The 26,726-nt window shown below is 47.4% G+C and overlaps 1 protein-coding gene across 1 annotated transcript; it reads left to right on the forward strand.

Annotated features, from left to right (window-relative positions):
• Window positions 1–18,493: 18,493 nt before the first annotated feature.
• Window positions 18,494–26,464, forward strand: surf2 (surfeit 2). The gene is made up of 6 exons (XM_078550215.1): window positions 18,494–18,652; window positions 20,860–21,011; window positions 22,779–22,882; window positions 23,850–24,032; window positions 25,087–25,199; window positions 26,251–26,464. The coding sequence occupies exons 1-6, from the start codon at window positions 18,554–18,556 to the stop codon at window positions 26,356–26,358; spliced, it is 759 nt and encodes a 252-aa protein (XP_078406341.1). The 5' UTR covers window positions 18,494–18,553; the 3' UTR covers window positions 26,359–26,464.
• The last annotated feature ends 262 nt before the right edge of the window (window positions 26,465–26,726 follow it).

Below are 26,726 nucleotides of genomic sequence, written 5' to 3' on the forward strand. Positions count from 1 at the left end.
GCTGATCTCATTTTGGCCTCAACTCCAATTTCCCGCCCTCTCCCCATAACCTTTCAACCCATTACTAATTAAAAATCTGTCTATCTCCTCCTTAAATTTATTCAGCGTCCCGGCATCCACTGCACTCTGAGGTAGTGAATTCCATAGATTCACCACCCTTTCAGAAAGGTAATTCCTCCTCATCTCTGATTTAAATCTACCACCCCTTAGCCTAAAACTATGGTCTCTCGTTCTAGAATGCCCCACAAGGGGAAACATCTGCTCCACGTTTACTTTGTCTATCCCCTTTAGCATCTTATGTACCTCAATTAGATCTCCTCTCATCCTTCTAAACTCTAGCGAGTATAGGCCTAAACTGCTCAATCTCTCCTCATAAGACAAGCCCCACATCTCTGGAATCAATCTAGTGAACCTCCTCTGAACTGCCTCCAATGCAACTACATCCTTCCTCAAGTAAGAGGACCAAAACTGTGCGCAGTACTCCAGGTGCGGTCTCACCAATGCCTTGTACAGTCGCAACAACACTTCCCTATTTTTATACTTTATTCCTTTAGCAATAAATGCCAAAATTCCATTTGCCTTCCTTATTACCTGCATACTAGCTTTCAGCGATTCATGCACGAGGACACCCAGATCCCTCTGCACTGAAGCATTCTGAAGTTTCTCTCCATTTAAATAATAAATCGCCTTTTTATTCATCCAACCAAATTGGATAACCTCACACTTATCCACGTTAAACTCCATCTGCCAAATTTTTGCCCTTTCACCTAACCTGTCCCTATCCATTTGTAAATTTCTTATTTCTTCCGGGCAACTTACTTTCCCACCTATTTTGGTGTCATCTTTCATTCTAATGTTACCCCTGTTCTCAGCTCCCTGCTACAAGGGAATTTCTTGAGCAAACTTAAACACCTCATTAGGTCACAAATGCAGCTGATTATGAAGGGATGGTGAAATTTAGATAGAGGACTGGACAATTGTAAATTAGACATGGACCCTGCACTGTAACGCTCTGATATACACCACATCCCTTACTGCAACACTCTAATAATTCCCGAACCCTTCACTGTAACACTCTGATATATCACACGTCACTCGCTGTAACACTCTGATATACCCCACACCCTTCACTGTAACACCCTGATATACCCCACACCCCTCACTGTAAAACTCTGATATATCCACACCCCTCACTGTAAAACTCTGATATACCCCACACTCCTCATCGTAACACTCTGATATATCCACACCCATCACTGTAAAACTCTGATATATCCACACCCCTCACTGTAAAACTCTGATATACCCCACACTCCTCACTGTAACACACTGATATACCCCACACTCCTCACCGTAACACTCTGATATACCTCACACCCCTCACCGTAACACTCTGATATACCCCACACCCCTCACTGTAACACTCTGATATACCTCACACCCCTCACTGTAACACTCTGATATACCTCACACCCCTCACCGTAACACTCTGATATACCTCACACCCCTCACCGTAACACTCTGATATACCCCACACCCCTCACTGTAATACCCAGATATACTCCACACCCCTCACTGTAACACCCAGATATACTCCACACCCCTCACTGTAACACCCTGATATACCCCACACCCCTCAGTGTAACACCCTGATATACTCCACACCCCTCACTGTAACACCCAGATATACTCCACACCCCTCACTGTAACACCCTGATATACCCCACACCCCTCAGTGTAACACCCTGATATACCCCACACCCCTCACTGTAACACCCAGATATACCCCACACCCCTCACTGTAACATTCTGATGTACATCACGCCCCTCACTGTAACACTCTGGTATACCCGAAATCCCTCCTTGTAACAATCTAATATACCCCACACCCCTTACTGTAATGCTCTGATATACCCCCCCTCCCCTCACTGTAACACTCTCTGATATACCCCCATACGCCTCATTGAAACACACTGATATATCCCACACCTCTCACTGTAACACTCTGATATATCCCACGCCCTTCACTGTAACACTCTCTGATATACCCCACACCCATCACTGCAGCACTTTGATATACCTCACACCCCTCACTGTTGCACTCTGATATACCCCACACCCCTCACTGTAACACTCTGATATATCACATGTCCCTCACTGTAACACTCTGATATACTCCACACACTTCGCTGTAACACTCTGATATACCACACACCTCTCACTGTAACACTCTGAAAGACCCCACACCCTTCACTGTAACACCCAGATATACTCCACACCCCTCGCTGTAACACCCAGATATACCCCACAATCCTCACTGTAACACCCAGATTTACTCCACATACCTCGTTATTACACTCTGTTATGCTCCACACCCTCACTGTAACATTCTGATGTACATCACGCCCCTCACTGTAGCACTCTGGTATAGCCGAAATCCCTCCATGTAACAATCTAATATACCCCACACCCCTTACTGTAATGCTCTGATATACCCCCGTCCCCTCACTGTAACACTCTCTGATATACCCCCATATGCCTCATTGAAACACACTGATATATCCCACACCTCTCACTGTAACACTCTGATATATCACACACTCCTCACTGTAACATTATGATATACCCCTCACCCTTCACTGTAACAATCTGATAGACCCCAAACACCTCACTGTAACACTCTGATATGCCCCACACCACTCACCATAACACACTCATATAACCCACACCCCTGACTGTAACGCTCTGATATACCCCTCACTGTAACACTCTGATTTAACCAACACCCCTCACTGTAACACTCTGATATATCTGACAACCATCACGGTAATATTCTGATATACCCCACACCACCCTCTGTAACACTCTGATATATTCCACACCTCTCACTGTAACACTCTGATATGCCCCACACCACTCACCGTAACACACTCATATAACCCACACCCCTGACTGTAACGCTCTGATATACCCCTCACTGTAACACTCTGATTTAACCAACACCCCTCACTGTAACACTCTGATATATCTGACAACCATCACGGTAATATTCTGATATACCCCACACCACCCTCTGTAACACTCTGATATATTCCACACCTCTCACTGTAACACTCTCATATACCCCACACCCCTCACTGTAACACTCTGATATACCCCACACCCCTCACTGTAACACGCTGATATAGTCCACACCTCTCACTGTAACACTCTGATATACCCACACCCCTCACTGTAACACTCTGATATACCCCATACCCCTCACTATAACACTCTGATATACCCCACACCACTGACTGTGTCTCTCTGATATACCCCACCCTGTAACACTCTGATATAACGCACACCCCTCACTGTAACACTCTGATATACCCCACACCCCTCACTGTAACACTCTGATATACCCCACACTACTCTCTGTATCACTCTGATATATCCCACACCTCTCGCTCTAACACTCTGATATATCCCACACTCCTCACTGTAACACTCAGATATATCCCACACCCTTCACTATAACACTCTGATATACCCCACACCCCTCACTGTAACACCCTGATATACCCCACAACCCTGACTTTAACACTCTGATATACCCCACACCCCTCACTGTAACAGTCTCTGATATATCCCAGACCGCTCACTGCAACACTCTGATATATCCCTCACCCCTCACTGTAATACTCTGATATATCTCACACCCCTCACTGTAACACTCTGATATATTCCACACCCCTCACTGTAATACTCTGATATACCCCACACTCCTCACCGTTACACTCTGATATACCCCACGCCCCTCACTGTAACACTCTGATATATCCCACACCTCTCGCTCTAACACTCTGATATATCCCTCACCCCTCACTGTGAAACTCTGATATACCCCACACCTCTCACTGTAACACTCTCATATACCCCACACCCCTCACTGTAACACGCTGATATAGCCCACACCTCTCACTGTAATACTCTGATATACCCCACACCACTGACTGTAACTCTCTGATATACCCCACCCTGTAACACTCTGATATAACCCACACCCCTCACTGTAACACTCTGATATACCCCACACCCCTCACTGTAACACTCTGATATACCCCACACTACTCTCTGTAACACTCTGATATATCCCACACCTCTCGCTCTAACACTCTGATATACCCCACACTCCTCACTGTAACACTCAGATATATCCCACACCCCTCACTATAACACTCTGATATACCCCACACCCCTCACTGTAATACCCTGATATACCCCACAATCCTGACTTTAACACTCTGATATACCCCACACCCCTCACTGTAACACTCTCTGATATATCCCACACCCGACACTGCAACAGTGATATATCCCAGACCCCTCACTGCAAGACTCTGATATATCCCTCACCCCTCACTGTAACACTCTGATATACCTCACACCCCTCACTGTAACACTCTCTGATATATCCCACACCCGACACTGCAACACTCTGATATATCTCACACCCCTCACTGTAACACTCTGATATATTCCACACCTCTCACTGTTACACTCTGATGTACCCCACGCCCCTCACTGTAACACTCTGATATATCCCACACCTCTTACTATAACACCCAGATATACCCCACACCTCACTGTAATACTCTCATATATCCCACACCCCTATCTGTAACACTCAGATATATCGCACACCCCTCACTATAACACTCTGATATACCCCACACCCCTCACTGTAACACTCTGATATACCTCACAACCCTGACTTTAACACTCTGATATATCCCACACCCCTCACTGTAAAACTCTCTGATATATCCCACACCCGACACTGCAACACTCTGATATATCCCAGACCCCTCACTGCAACACTGATATATCCCTCACCCCTCACTGTGACACTCTGATATATCTCACACCCCTCACTGTAACACTCTGATATATCCCACACCCTTCACTGTAACACTCTCTGATATACCCCACGCCCCTCACTTCAGCACTCTGATATACCCCACACCCCTCACTGTAACACTCTGATATAGCCCACACCCATCACTGTAACACCCAGATATACTCCACACACTTCACTGTAACACTCTGATATACCCCACACCTCTCACTGTAACACTCTGATATACCCCACGCCGCTCACTGTAACACTGATATACCCCACACCCCTCACTGTAACACTCTGATATATCCCACACCTCTCACTATAACACCCAGATATACCCCACACCTCACTGTAATACTCTCATATACCCCACACCCCTCACTGTAACACTCAGATATATCGCACACCCCTCACTATAACACCCAGATATACCCCACACCTCACTGTAATACTCTCATATACCCCACACCCCTCACTATAAAATCTGATATACCCCACACCCCTCACTGTAACACTCTGATATACCCCACACCCCTCACTGTAACACTCTGATATACCCCACACGCCTCACTGTAACACTCTGATATACCCCACACTTCTCACTGTAACACTCTGATATATCTCACACCCCTCACTGTAACACTCTGATATATCCCACACCCCTCACTGTAACACTCTGATATACCCCACACCTCACTGTAACACTCCGATATACCCCACACCCCTCACTGTAACACCCAGATTTACTCCAAACACCTCGCTGTAACACTCTGTTATGCCCCACATCCCTGACTGTAACACTCTGATATGCCCCTCATTGTGACACACTGATATAACCCACACCCCTCACTGTAACACTCTGATATACCCCACACTCCTCACTGTAACACTCAGATATATCCCACACCCCTCACTATAACACTCTGATATACCCCACACCCCTCACTGTAATACCCTGATATACCCCACAATCCTGACTTTAACACTCTGATATACCCCACACCCCACACTGTAACACTCTCTGATATATCCCACACCCGACACTGCAACACTGTGATATATCCCAGACCCCTCACTGCAAGACTCTGATATATCCCTCACCCCTCACTGTAACATTCTGATGTACATCACGCCCCTCACTGTAGCACTCTGGTATACCCGAAATCCCTCCATGTAACAATCTAATATACCCCACACCCCTTACTGTAATGCTCTGATATACCCCCGTCCCCTCACTGTAACACTCTCTGATATACCCCCATATGCCTCATTGAAACACACTGATATATCCCACACCTCTCACTGTAACACTCTGATATATCACACACTCCTCACTGTAACATTATGATATACCCCTCACCCTTCACTGTAACAATCTGATAGACCCCAAACACCTCACTGTAACACTCTGATATGCCCCACACCACTCACCATAACACACTCATATAACCCACACCCCTGACTGTAACGCTCTGATATACCCCTCACTGTAACACTCTGATTTAACCAACACCCCTCACTGTAACACTCTGATATATCTGACAACCATCACGGTAATATTCTGATATACCCCACACCACCCTCTGTAACACTCTGATATATTCCACACCTCTCACTGTAACACTCTGATATGCCCCACACCACTCACCGTAACACACTCATATAACCCACACCCCTGACTGTAACGCTCTGATATACCCCTCACTGTAACACTCTGATTTAACCAACACCCCTCACTGTAACACTCTGATATATCTGACAACCATCACGGTAATATTCTGATATACCCCACACCACCCTCTGTAACACTCTGATATATTCCACACCTCTCACTGTAACACTCTCATATACCCCACACCCCTCACTGTAACACTCTGATATACCCCACACCCCTCACTGTAACACGCTGATATAGTCCACACCTCTCACTGTAACACTCTGATATACCCACACCCCTCACTGTAACACTCTGATATACCCCATACCCCTCACTATAACACTCTGATATACCCCACACCACTGACTGTGTCTCTCTGATATACCCCACCCTGTAACACTCTGATATAACGCACACCCCTCACTGTAACACTCTGATATACCCCACACCCCTCACTGTAACACTCTGATATACCCCACACTACTCTCTGTATCACTCTGATATATCCCACACCTCTCGCTCTAACACTCTGATATATCCCACACTCCTCACTGTAACACTCAGATATATCCCACACCCTTCACTATAACACTCTGATATACCCCACACCCCTCACTGTAACACCCTGATATACCCCACAACCCTGACTTTAACACTCTGATATACCCCACACCCCTCACTGTAACAGTCTCTGATATATCCCAGACCGCTCACTGCAACACTCTGATATATCCCTCACCCCTCACTGTAATACTCTGATATATCTCACACCCCTCACTGTAACACTCTGATATATTCCACACCCCTCACTGTAATACTCTGATATACCCCACACTCCTCACTGTTACACTCTGATATACCCCACGCCCCTCACTGTAACACTCTGATATATCCCACACCTCTCGCTCTAACACTCTGATATATCCCTCACCCCTCACTGTGAAACTCTGATATACCCCACACCTCTCACTGTAACACTCTCATATACCCCACACCCCTCACTGTAACACGCTGATATAGCCCACACCTCTCACTGTAATACTCTGATATACCCCACACCACTGACTGTAACTCTCTGATATACCCCACCCTGTAACACTCTGATATAACCCACACCCCTCACTGTAACACTCTGATATACCCCACACCCCTCACTGTAACACTCTGATATACCCCACACTACTCTCTGTAACACTCTGATATATCCCACACCTCTCGCTCTAACACTCTGATATACCCCACACTCCTCACTGTAACACTCAGATATATCCCACACCCCTCACTATAACACTCTGATATACCCCACACCCCTCACTGTAATACCCTGATATACCCCACAATCCTGACTTTAACACTCTGATATACCCCACACCCCTCACTGTAACACTCTCTGATATATCCCACACCCGACACTGCAACACTGTGATATATCCCAGACCCCTCACTGCAAGACTCTGATATATCCCTCACCCCTCACTGTAACACTCTGATATACCTCACACCCCTCACTGTAACACTCTCTGATATATCCCACACCCGACACTGCAACACTCTGATATATCTCACACCCCTCACTGTAACACTCTGATATATTCCACACCTCTCACTGTTACACTCTGATATACCCCACGCCCCTCACTGTAACACTCTGATATATCTCACACCTCTTACTATAACACCCAGATATACCCCACACCTCACTGTAATACTCTCATATATCCCACACCCCTATCTGTAACACTCAGATATATCGCACACCCCTCACTATAACACTCTGATATACCCCACACCCCTCACTGTAACACTCTGATATACCTCACAACCCTGACTTTAACACTCTGATATATCCCACACCCCTCACTGTAAAACTCTCTGATATATCCCACACCCGACACTGCAACACTCTGATATATCCCAGACCCCTCACTGCAACACTGATATATCCCTCACCCCTCACTGTGACACTCTGATATATCTCACACCCCTCACTGTAACACTCTGATATATCCCACACCCTTCACTGTAACACTCTCTGATATACCCCACGCCCCTCACTTCAGCACTCTGATATACCCCACACCCCTCACTGTAACACTCTGATATAGCCCACACCCATCACTGTAACACCCAGATATACTCCACACACTTCACTGTAACACTCTGATATACCCCACACCTCTCACTGTAACACTCTGATATACCCCACGCCGCTCACTGTAACACTGATATACCCCACACCCCTCACTGTAACACTCTGATATATCCCACACCTCTCACTATAACACCCAGATATACCCCACACCTCACTGTAATACTCTCATATACCCCACACCCCTCACTGTAACACTCAGATATATCGCACACCCCTCACTATAACACCCAGATATACCCCACACCTCACTGTAATACTCTCATATACCCCACACCCCTCACTATAAAATCTGATATACCCCACACCCCTCACTGTAACACTCTGATATACCCCACACCCCTCACTGTAACACTCTGATATACCCCACACGCCTCACTGTAACACTCTGATATACCCCACACTTCTCACTGTAACACTCTGATATATCTCACACCCCTCACTGTAACACTCTGATATACCTCACACCTCTCACTGTAACACTCTGATATATCCCACACCCCTCACTGTAACACTCTGATATACCCCACACCTCACTGTAACACTCCGATATACCCCACACCCCTCACTGTAACACCCAGATTTACTCCAAACACCTCGCTGTAACACTCTGTTATGCCCCACATCCCTGACTGTAACACTCTGATATGCCCCTCATTGTGACACACTGATATAACCCACACCCCTCACTGTAACACTCTGATATACCCCACACTCCTCACTGTAACACTCAGATATATCCCACACCCCTCACTATAACACTCTGATATACCCCACACCCCTCACTGTAATACCCTGATATACCCCACAATCCTGACTTTAACACTCTGATATACCCCACACCCCACACTGTAACACTCTCTGATATATCCCACACCCGACACTGCAACACTGTGATATATCCCAGACCCCTCACTGCAAGACTCTGATATATCCCTCACCCCTCACTGTAACACTCTGATATATCTCACACCCCTCACTGTAACACTCTCTGATATATCCCACACCCGACACTGCAACACTCTGATATATCCCAGACCCCTCACTGCAAGACTCTGATATATCCCTCACCCCTCACTGTAACACTCTGATACATCTCACACCCCTCACTGTAACACTCTGATATATCTCACACCCCTCACTGTAACACTCTGATATATTCCACACCCCTTACTGTTACACTCTGATATACCCCACGCCCCTCACTGTAACACTCTGATATATCCCACACCTCTTACTATAACACCCAGATATACCCCACACCTCACTGTAGTACTCTCATATACCCCACACCCCTCACTGTAACACTCAGATATATCGCACACCCCTCACTTATAACACTCTGATATACCCCATACCCCTCACTGTAACACTCTGATATACCTCACAACGCTGACTTTAACACTCTGATATATCCCACACCCCTCACTGTAACACTCTCTGATATATCCCACACCCGACACTGCAACACTCTGATATATCCCAGACCCCTCACTGCAACACTCTGATATATCCCACACCCCTCACTGTAACACTGATATATCCCTCACCCCTCACTGTGACACTCTGATATATCCCACACCCTTCACTATAACACTCTGATATACCCCACACCCCTCACTTCAGCACTCTGATATACCCCACACCCCTCACTGTAACACTCTGATATAGCCCACACCCATCACTGTAACACCCAGATATACTCCACACACTTCACTGTAAAACTCTGATATACCCCACACCTCTCACTGTAACACTCTGAAAGACCCCACACCCTTCACTGTAACACCTAGATATACTCCACACCCCTCGCTGTAACACTCTGATATATCTCACACCCCTCACTGTAACACTCTGATATACCCCACACTTCTCACTGTTACACTCTGATATACCCCACGCCGCTCACTGTAACACTGATATACCCCACGCCGCTCACTGTAACACTGATATACCCCACGCCTCTCACTGTAACACTCTGATATATCCCACACCTCTCACTGTAACACTCTGATATACCCCACACCCCTCACTGTAACACTCTGATATACCCCACACCCCTCACTGTAACACTCTGATATACCCCACACTTCTCACTGTAACACTCTGATATATCTCACACCCCTCACTGTAACACTCTGATATACCCCACACTTCTCACTGTTACACTCTGATATACCCCACGCCGCTCACTGTAACACTGATATACCCCACGCCGCTCACTGTAACACTGATATACCCCACGCCTCTCACTGTAACACTCTGATATATCCCACACCTCTCACTGTAACACTCTGATATACCCCACACCCCTCACTGTAACACTCTGATATACCCCACACCCCTCACTGTAACACTCTGATATACCCCACACTTCTCACTGTAACACTCTGATATATCTCACACCCCTCACTGTAACACTCTGATATACCTCACACCTCTCACTGTAACACTCTGATATACCCCACACCCCTCACTGTAACACTCTGATATACCCCACACCTCACTGTAACACTCTGATATACCCCACACCCCTCATTGTAACACTCTGAAAGACCCCACACCCCTCACTGTAACACCCAGATTTACTCCAAAATCCTTGCTGTAACACTCTGTTATGCCCCACATCCCTGACTGTAACACTCTGATATGCCCCTCATTGTGACACACTGATATAACCCACACCCCTCACTGTAACCCTCTGATATACGCCACACCCCTCACTGTAACACTCTGATATACCCCACACTTCTCACTGTAACACTCTGATATATCTCACACCCCTCACTGTAACACTCTGATATACCTCACACCTCTCACTGTAACACTCTGATATACCCCACACCCCTCACTGTAACACTCTGATATACCCCACACCCCTCATTGTAACACTCTGAAAGACCCCACACCCCTCACTGTAACACCCAGATTTACTCCAAACACCTCGCTGTAACACTCTGATATATCTCACACCCCTCACTGTTACACTCTGATATACCCCACATCCCTGACTGTAACACTCTGATATGCCCCTCATTGTGACACACTGATATAACCCACACCCCTCACTGTAACACTCTGATATACGCCACACCCCTCACTGTCACACTCAGATATATCGCACACCCCTCACTGTAACACTCTGATATGCCCCTCACTGTAACACTGTGACATACCTCACACCCCTCACTGTAACACTCTGACATACCTCACACCCCTCACTGTCACACTCTGATATAACCCACACCCCTCACTGTAACACTCTGATATACCCCACACCCCTCACTGAAACACTCTGATATACCCCACACCCCTCACTGTAACACTCTGATATACCCCACACCCCTCACTGTAACACTCTGATATACCCCACACCCCTCACTAAAACACTCTGATATATCTCACACTTCTCACTGGGACACACTGATATATCTCACACCCCTCAATGTAACACGCTGATATGCCCTGGGACCCTTACTGTAACACCCTGAAAGACCCCACACCCCTCACTGTAACACCCAGATTTACTCCACACACCTCACTGTAATACCCAGATATACCCCACACCCCTCACTGTAACATTCTGATGTACATCACGCCCCTCACTGTAACACTCTGATATACCCGAAATCCCTCCTTGTAACAATCTAATATACCCCGCACCCCTTACTATAATGCTCTGATATACCCCCCCTCCCCTCACTGTAACACTCTCTGATATACCCCCATATGCCTCATTGAAACACACTGATATATCCAACACCTCGCACTGTAACACTCTGATATACCCCACACCCCTCACTGTAACATTATGATATACCCCACACTCCTGACTATAACACTGACATACCCCACACCCTTCACTGTAACAATCTGATATATCCCACACACCTGGCTGTAACACTGATATACCCACACTCCTCACTGTAACACCCTGATATGCCCCACACCACTCACCGTAACACTCTCAAATACCCCACACCCCTGACTGTAACACTCTGATATACCCCTCACTGTAACACTCTGATTTAACCAACACCCCTCACTGTAACACTCTGATATATCTGACAACCATCACTATAACACTCTAATATACCCCACATCCCTCTCTGTAACACTCTGATATATCCCACACCTCTCACTGTAACATTCTGATATACCCCAAGCCCCTCACTGTAACACTCAGGCATGTCCCACACCCCTCACTGTTACACTCTGATATAGCCTACACTTCTCACTGTAACACTCTGATATAACCCACACCCCTCACTGTAACACTCTGATATACCCCACACCCCACACTGTAACACTCTGATATACCCCACACCCCTCACTGTAACACTCTGATATATCCCACACCCCTCACTGTAACACTCTGATATATCCCACACCCCTCACTGTAACACCCAGATATACCCCACACCTCACTGTAATACTCTCATATACCCCACACCCCTCACTATAACACTCTGATATACCCCACAACCCTGACTTTAACACTCTAATATATCCCACACCCCTCACTGTAACATTCTGATATATCCCACGCCCCTCACTATAACACTCTGATATACCCCACACCCCTGACTGTAACACTCTGATGTACATCACACCCCTCACTGTAACACTCTGATATATCCCACACCCCTGACTGTAACACTCTGATATAGCGCTCACTGCAACACTCTCATATATCTCACATCCCTCACTGTAACACTCTGATATACCCCACACACCTGACTGTAACGCTCAGATATATCCCACACCCCTGATTGTAACACTCTGATGTACATCACAACCCGCACTGTAACATTCAGATATATCCCACACCCCTGACTGTAACACTCTGATATATCCCACACCCCTGACTGTAACACTTTGATATACCCCACACCCCTGACTGTAACACTCTGATATATCCCACACCCCTCACTGTAACACTCTGATATATCCCTCACCCCTCACTGTGACACTCTGATATATCCCACACCCCTCACTGTAATACCCAGATATACTCCACACCCCTCACTGTAATACCCAGATATACCCCACACCCCTCACTGTAACATTCTGTTGTACATCACGCCCCTCACTGTAACACTCTGGTATATCCCACACCCCTCACTGTAACACTCTGATATATCCCACACCCATGACTGTAACACTCTGATATATCCCTCACCCCTCACTGTGACACTCTGATATATCCCTCACCCCTCGCTGTGACACTCTGATATATCCCACACCTCTCGCTGTAACACTCTGATATATCCCACACCCCTCACTGTAATACCCAGATATACTCCACACCCCTCGCTGTAACACCCAGATATACCCCACACCCCTCACTGTATCATTCTGATGTACATCACGCCCCTCACTGTAACACTCTGGTATACCCGAAATCCCTCCTTGTAACAATCTAATATACCCCGCACCCCTTACTATAATGCTCTGATATACCCCCCTCCCCTCACTGTAACACTCTCTGATATACCCCCATATGCCTCATTGAAACACACTGATATATCCAACACCTCTCACTGAAACACTCTGATATATCACACACTCCTCACTGTAACATTATGATATACCCCACACCCCTGACTATAACACTGACATACCCCACACCCTTCACTGTAACAATCTGATATATCCCACACACCTGGCTGTAACACTGATATACCCACACTCCTCACTGTAACACTCTGATATGCCCCACACCACTCACCGTAACACTCTCATATACCCCACACCCCTGACTGTAACACTCTGATATACCCCTCACTGTAACACTCTGATTTAACCAACACCCCTCACTGTAACACTCTGATATATCTGACAACCGTCACTGTAACACTCTAATATACCCCACACCACTCTCTGTAACACTCTGACATATCCCACACCTCTCGCTCTAACACTCTGATATACCCCACACCCCTCACTGTAACACTCTGATATATCCCAAGCCCCTCACTGTAACACTCAGGCATGTCCCACACCCCTCACTGTTACACTCTGATATAGCCTACATTTCTCACTGTAACACTCTGATATACCCCACACCGCTGACTGTAACTCTCTGATATACCCCTCACTGTAACACTCTGATATAACCCACACCCCTCACTATAACACTCTGATATACCCCACACTACTCTGATATACCCCACACCCCACACTGTAACACTCTGATATACCCCACACTACTCTCTGTAACACTCTGATATACCCCACACCCCTCACTGTAACACCCAGATATACCCCACACCTCACTGTAATACTCTCATATACCCCACACCCCTCACTGTAACACCCTGATATATCCCACAACCCTGACTTTAACACTCTAATATATCCCACACCCCTCACTGTAACACTCTGATATATCCCAAGCCCCTCACTGTAACACTCAGGCATGTCCCACACCCCTCACTGTAACACTCTGATATATCTGACAACCATCACTGTAACACTCTAATATACCCCACACCACTCTCTGTAACACTCTGATATATCCCACACCTCTCACTGTAACATTCTGATATACCCCAAGCCCCTCACTGTAACACTCAGGCATGTCCCACACCCCTCACTGTTACACTCTGATATAGCCTACACTTCTCACTGTAACACTCTGATATACCCCACACCGCTGACTGTAACTCTCTGATATACCCCTCACTGTAACACTCTGATATAACCCACACCCCTCACTGTAACACTCTGATATACCCCACACCCCACACTGTAACACTCTGATATACCCCACACTACTCTCTGTAACACTCTGATATATCCCACACCTCTCGCTCTAACACTCTGATATACCCCACCCCCCTCACTGTAACACTGATATAACCCACACCTCTCGCTCTAACACTCTGATATACCCCACACCCCTCACTGTAACACTCTGATATACTCCACACTACTCTCTGTAACACTCGGATATATCCCACACCTCTCGCTCTAACACTCTGATATACCCCACACCCCTCACTGTAACACCCAGATATACCCCACACCCCTGACTGTAACACTCTGATATACCCCATTCCCCTGATTGTAACACTCTGATGTACATCACAACCTGCACTGTAACATTCAGATATACCCCACACCCCTGACTGTAACACTCTGATATACCCCTCACTGCACACTCTGATATACCTCACACCCCTGACTGTAACACTTTGATATACCCCTCACTGCACACTCTGATATACACCACAGCCCTCACTGTAACACCCAGATATACTCCACGCCCCTCACCCTAACGCTCTGATATACCCTTGACAGTACCACTGAGGTAACATGTCCATTTCTCACCCGAACAGATTTATACATCTTTCTCTGCTGCATCAAACTGTGACCTCCAGAATCACCCAGGCTGTTGGTTGAAGTTTCCCTCATTTCTCCTGTTCTTTGGACAATGCTGCCACCCCTGGTTCAGTGCCGCATTGCAGCACGTGTCAGTTTCTGCCTGTGGGTCGACCAGCCTTTTGTACTGTTCCTTGCACCACAATGCCTCATGCTGACTCTCCCTGGTTGCTGTTTCTGTCACCTTCTTGTTCACATTCTGAGGACATCCCAAAGCACTGACTGCTTTCTTTCCATGTTCCCTGGATTTGGGGGGAGGTGCCTGAGGACTGGAGAATTGCAAACATTACGCCCTTGTTCAAAAAAGGTTGTAAATATCTGCCCTGCAATCACAGACCAGTCCGTTTAGCTTCGGTGTTGGGGAATCTTCTGGAAACAATTATTCAGGATAGAATTAATAGTCACATGGAAAAATGTGGATTGATTTGGAAGAGTCAACATGGATTTATTAAAGGAAAATCGTCTCTAACTAACTTGCTGGAGTTTTTCGAAGAGGTCACAGAGATGGTTGATGAGGGCAAGGCCACTGATGTGATGTGTATGTACTTCCAAAAGGCGTTCGATACAGTGCCACACAACAGACTTGTGAGGAAAGTTATGGGTCATGGAATAAAAGGGACAGTAGCAACATGGATACAAAATTAGTTGAGGGATAGGAACAGAGAGTAATGGTTAATGGGTATTTTTCAGGCTGGAAGAAGGTTTGTAGTGGAGTTCCCCAGGGGTCAGTATTGGGACCCTTGATCTTCCTGATATATATTAATGATCTAGGTTTTGGTGTGCATGGGACAATTTCAAAGTTTGCAGATGACACAAAATTTGGGAGAATTGTAGACTGTGAGGAGGACTGTGTAGAACGTCAGAAAGACATTGACAAGTTGGTGGAGTGGGCAGATAGGTAGCAGATGAAGTTCAGTGCAGAGAAGTGTGAGGTGATGCACTTTGGTACAAAGAACAAGGAGAGAGAGTATAAAATAAAGGATACTATTCTAAAGGATGTGCAGGAGCAGAGAGAGCTGGGTGTGTCTGTACATAAGTCATTAAAGGTATCAGGACATGTAGAGTGCGCTGTTACTAAAGCATACAGTATTCTAGGCTTCATTAATAGGGGCATAGAATACAAGAGCAGGGAGGTTATGATGAACTTATATAAGACACTGGTTAGACCTCAGCTGGAGAATTGTGTGCAGTTCTGGGTGCCACACTACAGGAAGGATGTGAACATATTGGAGAGAGTGTAGAAGAGGTTTACAAGAATGGTTCCAGGGAGTTCAGTTATGAGGAAAGATTGGAGAAGTTGGAACTGTTTTCCATGGAGAGGAGAAGGCTAAGAGGAGACTTGATAGAAGTTTTCAAAATCATGAGGGGTCTGGACAGAGTAGATAGGGAGAAACTGTTCCTGGTCGTAAACAGATCAAGAACCAGAGGACACAGTTTTAAAGTGTTTTGCAAAAGGAGCAAGTGCGAGGTGAGAAAAAACTTTTTCACACAGCGAGTAGTTAGGGTTTGGCATGCACAGCTTGGAAGTGTGGTGGAGGCACGTTCAATTGAGGCTTTCAAGAGGGCATTGGATGATTATTTAAATAAAAACAATGTGCAGTGGTACAGGGAAAAGGCAGGAGACTAGCATTAAGGGAGAAAGGAATAGAAGGATATAATGATAGAGTGAGATGAAGAGGGGGTGGGAGGAAGCTGGTGTGGAGCAAAAAAACCGCATGAACCAGTTGGGCCAGGTAGCCAGTTACCCTGTTCTGAAGAAGAGTCATATTCAACTTGAAACATTAAATCTGTTTCTCTCTCTACCACATCGCTGTTCCTTCACTGTCGCTGGGTCCAAATCCTGGAACTCCCTCCCTAACAGCACTGTGGGTGTACCTACACCACATGGACTGCAGCAGGTTCAAGAAGGCAGCTCACCACCACCTTCTCAAGGGGCAACTAGGAATGGGCAATAAATGCTGGCCCAGCCAGCGAGGCCCACATCCCATGAAAGTAAAAAAAATGCTGCCTCGCTAAGTATTTCCAGCATTTTCAGTTTTTATTTCAAAAATTACAAAGACGTAGACTGGAGTATCTAGAAACAATCAGCCCCTTCAGGTTTTATTTTTATTGGATGGGCCCATTCTGACTGAATGAGGGTCACATGTTTCACTGGGGTGGAGATAGGGCACTTTCACATCCGCCATTTTACCGGAAGTCCCGCATTTACCGCCAAAGAGCTTCCTGGAATAATAAACTTTTCAAGAAATGGTTTTAATCTGTGTTGCGGGCGGGGAGGTGGCTGATCGGAGCCTGAACTCTGGGGGGGGTTGAGAATCTGAGGACAATTTAAACATTAAATGGAGTTCGTGGTCATTTTAGGTTTAAAATCCGGAAGTGTTGCCAAATGTCTATTTCCGGTTCCGGGCGGCCCCCATGTGCTGGACCCGGAAGTTCAGTGGCTGCGCTCGATTCTAATCGGATCGACACCGGCTCCATGGAGGCGACGCCGGGCCCAGCCTCCGCTTCCCTGTCCCCGGAACTGGCCGCCTTCCTCCAGCAACACCCGGCGCTGCAGCCCGGCCACGACAACCGGGTGAGTGCGGGGCGGAGAGGCCTTTAAACCCCACCCCCCAGCTCCATAAATAGCAGGTAACCAACCCTCTGGTCCCTTGTTTGCAGATGGAGGGTTACCTGCTGCCCCTCTGTGTGGATGGACAGTCTGCAGCAGCTCTTTAAAAAACCTCTCGTGTTCTCTTGTGAAAGATCACGAGAGACTCCTGTTTGAGGCAAGAATGAGATTGGCCAGTCATTGGATGCAGTGCAAAAACAAAAATAGCTGGAAAAACTCAGCAGGTCTGGCAGCATCTGCGGAGAAGAACACAGTTAACATTTCGAGTCCTAATGACCCTTCAACAGAACTAAGTAAAAATAGAAGAGAGGTGAAATATAAGCTAGTTTAAGAGGAGGAGGGGGGTGGGGACAAGTGGAGCTGGATAAAGGGCCAGTGATAGGTGGAGATAGCCAAAAGATGTCACAGACAAAAGGACAAAGAGGTGTTGAAGGTGGTGATATTATCTAAGGAATGTGCTAATTAAGGGTAGAAAGCAGGACGAGCAAGGTACAGATAGCTCTAGTGGGGGTGGGGTGGGGTGAAGGGATCGAAATAGGCTAAAAGGTAGAGATAAAACAATGGATGGAAATACATTTTAAAATAATGGAAATAGGTGGGAAAAGAAAAATCTATATAAATTATTGGAGAAAAAGGGGGATCGGAAAGGGGGTGGGGATGGAGGAGAGAGTTCACGATCTAAAATTGTTGAACTCAATATTCAGTCCGGAAGGCTGTAAAGTGCCTAGTCGGAAGATGAGGTGCTGTTCCTCCAGTTTGCATTGAGCTTCACTGGAACAATGCAACAGGCCAAAGACAGACATGTGGGCATGAGACCAGGGTGGAGTGTTAAAATGGCCAGCGACAGGGAGGTCTGGGTAATGCTTACGGACAGACCAAAGGTGTTCCACAAAGCGGTCACCCAGTCTGCGTTTGGTCTCTCCAATGTAGAGGAAACCGCATTGGGAGCAGCGAATGCAGTAGACTAAATTGAGGGAAGTGCAAATGAAGTGCTGCTTCACTTGAAAAGAGTGTTTGGGCCCTTGGACAGTGAGGAGGGGTTAAGTAAAGGGGCAGGTGTTGCACCTTCTGCAGTTGCATGGGAAGGTGCCGTGGGAGGGGGTTGAGGTGTAGGGGGTGATGGAGGAGTGGACCAGGGTGTCCCGGAGGGAATGATCCCTGCGGAATGCCGCCAGGGAGTGAAGGGAAGATGTGTTTGGTGGTGGCATCATGCTGGAGTTGGCAGAAATGGCGGCGGATGATCCTTTGAATGCGGAGGCTGGTGGGGTGATAAGTGAGGACATTGGATGCAGTGGTTTTGTTGCTGTAATCCAGAGAATATGAGTACAAATCCGACAGTCGACGTTTTAAGAATTTGAAATAAAAATCTGTAATGAGTATAAGAAGCTGTCGGATTGTCGTAAAAAGGCAACTGGGTCGCTAATGTCCTTTAGGGAATGAAGCCTGCCGTCCTTGCCTGCACTCGGGCTACATGTAACTCCAGTCCCACACCAATGCGATTGCTCTCTGAAGTGGCGTAGTGAGACTGTTAATTCTGTCAAGTGTGTCCAAAGGCTCACCACCATCTGAGGACAACTGGGCACAGACAGTAAATATCAGTCTTGCCAGCAACACACACAACCCCAGAATTGATGAAAAATAAGTTGGTGCTTGTTAGCTTGCAAGATTCTGAGTCTGTAGGTTCGTGGGTGGCGTGGGGAGGTCAGGGGTGACAGAGAGGGGACTGGGCTAAGAGGGTAAATGCTTATGTTCTCCTTGGCATGAAGGGCAGTATGAAATACTGTATTTCACTGAAAATGATGGTCAGTTCAGTGATGTACTTCACTTGAACTGAACCAGTTTCTTGCTCCGAAACTCTTCAGGATCTTAGTCAGTCCGCTAGCTAAGACGAGGATAAATGCTGATGCCCAGAAGCGCTGGGATTGGGTTGTGTCAGCAGATGTAGCAACCAACACCTGCAGAGCAAGATCCCACAAACAGCATGCAACATTAAGCAACCATTGTGGTTTTTGGGAAAGTGAGGAATGTTGGGCCAGCTCACTGGGAAGTCACCTCATTGCTGTTCATTGGATTAGGTCGTGGGAACCATTAACTTTGAAGTGTGAGATCGAAACAAATTACTGAAAATAATTTCATCTGATTGTAAAGTTTGTTTCTGCTATGTGTCAAAGGTGACTTGTTCTCTGACCGGGCATGAGTTGCCATGCCGATTGGCAGATCTGCAGGCCTACACCAAGGGCAAGAAGTACCAGCGCCTGGCATTGAAAGAGCCATTTAACTACAGTCAGTATGAGCCGCACATCATCCCCAGTACAAAAAATCCGTAAGTACAAGATCTTCAGAATCAAGCTGTCTGAGGGTTTAGCGCAAACTATACAATCTCAGGACAGGTCAGTACTGAGGGAACGCTGCACCTTCAGAGGGTCAGTACTGAGGGAGTGCTGCACTGTTGGAGGGTCAGTACTGAGGGAGTGCTGCACTGTTGGAGGGTCAGTGCTGAGGGAGTGCCGCACTGTCGGAGGGTCAGTGCTGAGGGAGTGCTGCACTGTCGGAGGGTCAGTGCTGAGGGAGTGCTGCACTGTCGGACGGTCAATGCTGAGGGAGTGCTACACTGTCGGAGGGTCAGTGCTGAGGGAGTGCTGCACTGTCAGAGGGTCAGTGCTGAGGGAGTGCCGCACTGTCGGAGGGTCAGTGCTGAGGGAGTGCCGCACTGTCGGAGGGTCAGTGCTGAGGGAGTGCCGCACTGTCGGAGGGTCAGTGCTGAGGGAGTGCCGCACTGTCGGAGGGTCAGTGCTGAGGGAGTGCCGCACTGTCGGAGGGTCAGTGCTGAGGGAGTGCCGCACTGTCGGAGGGTCAGTGCTGAGGGAGTGCCGCACTGTCGGAGGGTCAGTGCTGAGGGAGTGCCGCACTGTCGGAGGGTCAGTGCTGAGGGAGTGCCGCACTGTCGGAGGGTCAGTGCTGAGGGAGTGCCGCACTGTCGGAGGGTCAGTGCTGAGGGAGTGCCGCACTGTCGGAGGGTCAGTGCTGAGGGAGTGCCGCACTGTCGGAGGGTCAGTGCTGAGGGAGTGCCGCACTGTCGGAGGGTCAGTGCTGAGGGAGTGCCGCACTGTCGGAGGGTCAGTGCTGAGGGAGTGCCGCACTGTCGGAGGGTCAGTGCTGAGGGAGTGCCGCACTGTCGGAGGGTCAGTGCTGAGGGAGTGCCGCACTGTCGGAGGGTCAGTGCTGAGGGAGTGCCGCACTGTCGGAGGGTCAGTGCTGAGGGAGTGCCGCACTGTCGGAGGGTCAGTGCTGAGGGAGTGCCGCACTGTCGGAGGGTCAGTGCTGAGGGAGTGCCGCACTGTCGGAGGGTCAGTGCTGAGGGAGTGCCGCACTGTCGGAGGGTCAGTGCTGAGGGAGTGCCGCACTGTCGGAGGGTCAGTGCTGAGGGAGTGCCGCACTGTCGGAGGGTCAGTGCTGAGGGAGCGCCGCACTGTGGGAGGGTCAGTGCTGAGGGAGCGCCGCACTGTGGGAGGGTCAGTGCTGAGGGAGCGCCGCACTGTCGGAGGGTCAGTGCTGAGGGAGCGCCGCACTGTGGGAGGGTCAGTGCTGAGGGAGTGCTGCACTGTGGGAAGGTTAGTGCTGAGGGAGTGCTGCACTGTGGGAGGGTCAGTGCTGAGGGAGTGCTGCACTGTGGGAAGGTTAGTGCTGAGGGAGTGCTGCACTGTTGGGAGGGTCAGTAGTGAGGGAGTGCTGCACTATCAGAGGTGCTGTCATTCACCACATCAAACTGAGGCCCCATCTGCCCTCTGTGGGGATGAAAAGATCACATGGCCACAATTTCAGAAAAGAGCAGGGGAATTCTCCCAGGAGTCTTTGCCAATATTTCTCCATCATCAACATCACTAAAAAGCAGATTATCTGGTCGTTATCACCTTGTGGTTTCTGGGAGCTTGTTGAGCGCATACTGGCTGCTTCATTTCCTACGTTGCAACAGTGACCATAGCTCCACAAACTGCTTCATTGACTCTAAAGCGATTTGGGATGTCCTGAGGTGGTGAAAGGTGCAATAGAAATGCAAGGTCCCTCTTTAATTCTTCTTGTATTTGTTCAGGCAGCAGCTATTTTGTAAACTGACACTCCGCCACATTAACAAGATTCCGCAACATATTCTTCGTCATGTGAATGGGAAACGCTACCAAAGAGCACTGAAGAAATGTGAGTCTGCGGTTCAGGTGGAGGAGAGATTAAAATGGAGGAGAAAGTGCACTGGATGAATAATAGTTTGAAGTTTATTAATAGTGGGGCTTAGATAATTAGTTCTGTTTTGTTAAATTAGCTTCATGTTCAAAATGCCTGAATTAGATTCCAGTCTGTAACTCACTCCCGGGTGTCTGTTATTCTATATATAAACCCCCCGAACCCCTCGATCAGATTCCAGTCTGTAACTCACTCCCGGGTATCTGTTATTCTATATATAAACCACCCCGAACCCCTCGATCAGATTCCAGTCTGTAACTCACTCCCGGGTATCTGTTATTCTATATATAAACCCCCCGAACCCCTCGATTAGATTCCAGTCTGTAACTCACTCCCGGGTATCTGTTATTCTATATATAAACCATCCCGAACCCCTCGATTAGATTCCAGTCTGTAACTCACTCCCGGGTGTCTGTTATTCTATATATAAACCCCCTGAACCCCTCGATTAGATTCCAGTCTGTAACTCACTCCCGGGTGTCTGTTATTCTATATATAAACCCCCTGAACCCCTCGATTAGATTCCAGTCTGTAACTCACTCCCGGGTATCTGTTATTCTATATATAAACCACCCCGAACCCCTCGATCAGATTCCAGTCTGTAACTCACTCCCGGGTATCTGTTATTCTATATATAAACCCCCCAAATCCCTCGGCTAGATTCCAGTCTGTAACTGTGAGCACCTGGTGTGGAAGTTGCATGCCTGAGCCTGAAACTTGGGGGAGTTTGGTGGGGTCAGGAGGAAGAAGGGTGGTGGCAGTGAAACCATTGCCCTGACATGGGGAGCTAGTTTTGCCAGGATGCTGGGGGTGTTAATGCAGGTGGGGGGGGAAGGACCAGTGTTGCCCTGATGGTGGGTGGGGTGTTGGGGCACAGTGTCACACCCTCGCACCTCTAACATTGTCTCCATCTATCTCGACTCAGTCAACGAGTGCACTGCTCTTGGGGTCCCCTTCATCCCAGCGTGTCTGTCGAAGAAGAAAAAACGGAATCGGGAATCCAACAGGGAGGAACCTTATCATAATCGGAAGACATTCTGGGCGCCGGACGAGAGTGAAGGAAGTGAGAGTGACCACTCGGACGACAGTATGAGTGACCTGTATCCAGGTGAGTTACTGCAAGCTGAATCTGTGTTTGCTGGTTGGAAGCTGTGACCTTTAGCCTGAATCCCACCATGGTTTAGAGAGCTGAGATTTCTGTTACAATCACCCAGCACAGGAGGTGGCCATTTGGCCCACCCTGCCTATGCTGACTCTTTGGAAGAGCTGTCCAGTTGTTCCCACTCTCCTGTTTTTCCCCATAGCATTGCACATTCCGCACATTTACCTAATTCCCTTTCGAAAGTTACTGTTAAATCTGTTTCCACCAACCTTTCAGGCAGCGCATTCCAGATCACAATTTGCTGTTTAAAAAAAACTCAGGAGAATAATGTATCTTTACCGATGTTAATCCAGCTTCCTCACACCATCACTCAGTAACCCCTCTCCCCCCAGTGCCCTGTGTTACTGACTGTATCACTACTGATGTTAATCCAGCTCCCTCACACTGTCACTCAGTAACCCCTCTCCCCCCAGTGCCCTGTGTTACTGACTGTATCACTACTGATGTTAATCCAGCTCCCTCACAATGTCACTCAGTAACCCCTCTCCCCCCAGCGCCCTGTGTTACTGACTGTATCACTACTGATGTTAATCCAGCTCCCTCACACCATCACTCAGTAACCCCTCTCCCCCAGTGCCCTGTGTTACTGACTGTATCTCTACTGATGTTAATCCAGCTCCCTCACACTGTCACTCAGTAACCCCTCTCCCCCCAGTGCCCTGTTACTGACTGTATCTCTACTGAAGTTAATCCAGCTCCCTCACACTGTCACTTAGTAACCCCTCTTCCCCCAGTGCCCTGTGTTACTGACTGTATCTCTACTGATGTTAATCCAGCTCCCTCACACTGTCACTCAGTAACCCCTCTCCCCCAGTGCCCTGTGTTACTGACTGTATCTCTACTGATGTTAATCCAGCTCCCTCACACTGTCACTCAGTAACCCCTCTTCCCCCAGCGCCCTGTGTTACTGACTGTATCTCTACTGATGTTAATCCAACTCCCTCACATTCTTGGGCTCAAGTGACCTGTTTAGTCCTAACAGTCAACATTTATCTTATAGAACATCTCTTTAACAGAAAAGACAACTCAAGGACAGAGTTGCTGCTGAACAAGGGGCATAGTGACAGTGAGAAAATGGAGGTCGAGACACAATTGCCAAGGAAACGGAAAAAGGTAAAGACTGCACCCATCACACAAGAATAGCAAAGGAATGAGTTTAATTCCTGCTGTTCTTAGGAAGCCCGTCAGGCCTGTTCTGCCATTTAATTAGATCATGGCTGATCCCTATCTTACATACGAATTAGGAGCAGGAGTAGGCCACTCAGCCCCTCGAGTCCACTCCACCATTCAATAAGATCATGGCTGATCTGAATGTAACCTCAACCCCACATTCCAGCCAACCCCCGATAACTCCATCTACCTGCCTTGTTTCTGTAACCCTCAATACCCTTAACTAACAAAAATCTATCAAACTGAGTTAAAATTTTTAACAGCTTTCTGAGGGAAGAGTGTCTCAGATTTCCACTACAATTTGTTTGAAGAAGTGCTTCCTGACATTGCCCATCCTTAATTGCCCTTGAGAGGCAACACATGCTGGCCCTTGCCAGCAGAGCATACTTCCCACGAATTAATTTTTAAAAGCCCAGCTCTAATTTTAAGGTTCTGCTCCCTTAATATAGATTACTGCCAACAGAGGAAATAGTTTCTATCTACCCATTCAAACCCTTTAATTACCTCAATGGGATTACCCCTTAATTTTCTATATTGTAGGGAATGCAAGCCTAGTCTGTATATTCCATTCCCAGTTTAACCCTGGTATCATTCTGTGCTGCACCCCCTCCAAGACCAATATATATATTGCTGCTGAGGTGTGGTGCCCAGAACTGATCACAGTTACACCAGATGGGGTCTGACCAGAGCTTTGTACAAGATTTTATTAAAAACGCACTAAAAGACTGGATTATGGGAACAATTGGGAGGGAACTTTCAAGACTGAGATGGACAGATTTTTGTTGGGTGGGTATGGGTGGAACTTAAGCCAAGGAGAGTAAATGGAGTTGTGACACAGATCAGCCACGATCTGAGTGAATCTCAGAACTGACTTGAGGGGCTGAATTACTGAAGTAAGGTTGGGAATCAAAGTAATGCAGTTCATCACTCTTCACCTGACATCCAAAATGTATTTCTCTCCCCCCCCCACCCCCCAACACTGCCCGAAACACAGACACATCCACACCCATTCACAAAGAAGAAATTGAAGGAAGGGGCCCCTCAAAGACCCAACAGCCGTGGCAAGTTTAAGATGAGTCAGAAAGCCGGAAATCGGAACTGATTCTTGGAACAGCTCAGCTCTTCTACGCAGGTCTGGTGCGACATGCTGCGTGTTAACTGTACAGTTCAATTTGTATTTGTTTAGAAAGTAAAACATACCTGAAACAGTGGGGCTTTGAGCATCTTTTTACCATGTGTTCAAATGTAAGTGAAAGTCAAGCCATTTCCCTTTCCTCCTCTAATGAATGCTGACTTGCTTGGGGATCTGCACACACCTTACATTTATACAGCACCTTTAACGTAGTTTTGACATCCTAAGGTGCTCCACGGGAGCATTATCAAACAAAATTTGACACTGAATCATAAGATATTTGGATAGGTGACCAAAAGCTTGGTTAGAGGTCACTTTTAAGGAGCAACTTGAGAGGT

Source organism: Cetorhinus maximus, chromosome 10 (assembly GCF_964194155.1).
Source record: "Cetorhinus maximus chromosome 10, sCetMax3.hap1.1, whole genome shotgun sequence".
Taxonomy (NCBI): Eukaryota; Metazoa; Chordata; class Chondrichthyes; order Lamniformes; family Cetorhinidae; genus Cetorhinus; species Cetorhinus maximus.

Bases quoted from the DNA above. Each gene is read 5' to 3' on its own strand.
- surf2 (XM_078550215.1), top strand. From the start codon at position 18,554: ATGGAGGCGACGCCGGGCCCAGCCTCCGCTTCCCTGTCCCCGGAACTG. The intron at 22,883-23,849 runs GTGAGTCTGCGG...ATCTCGACTCAG, and splicing joins CCAAAGAGCACTGAAGAAAT to TCAACGAGTGCACTGCTCTT. The intron at 25,200-26,250 runs GTAAAGACTGCA...CCCGAAACACAG, and splicing joins TGCCAAGGAAACGGAAAAAG to ACACATCCACACCCATTCAC.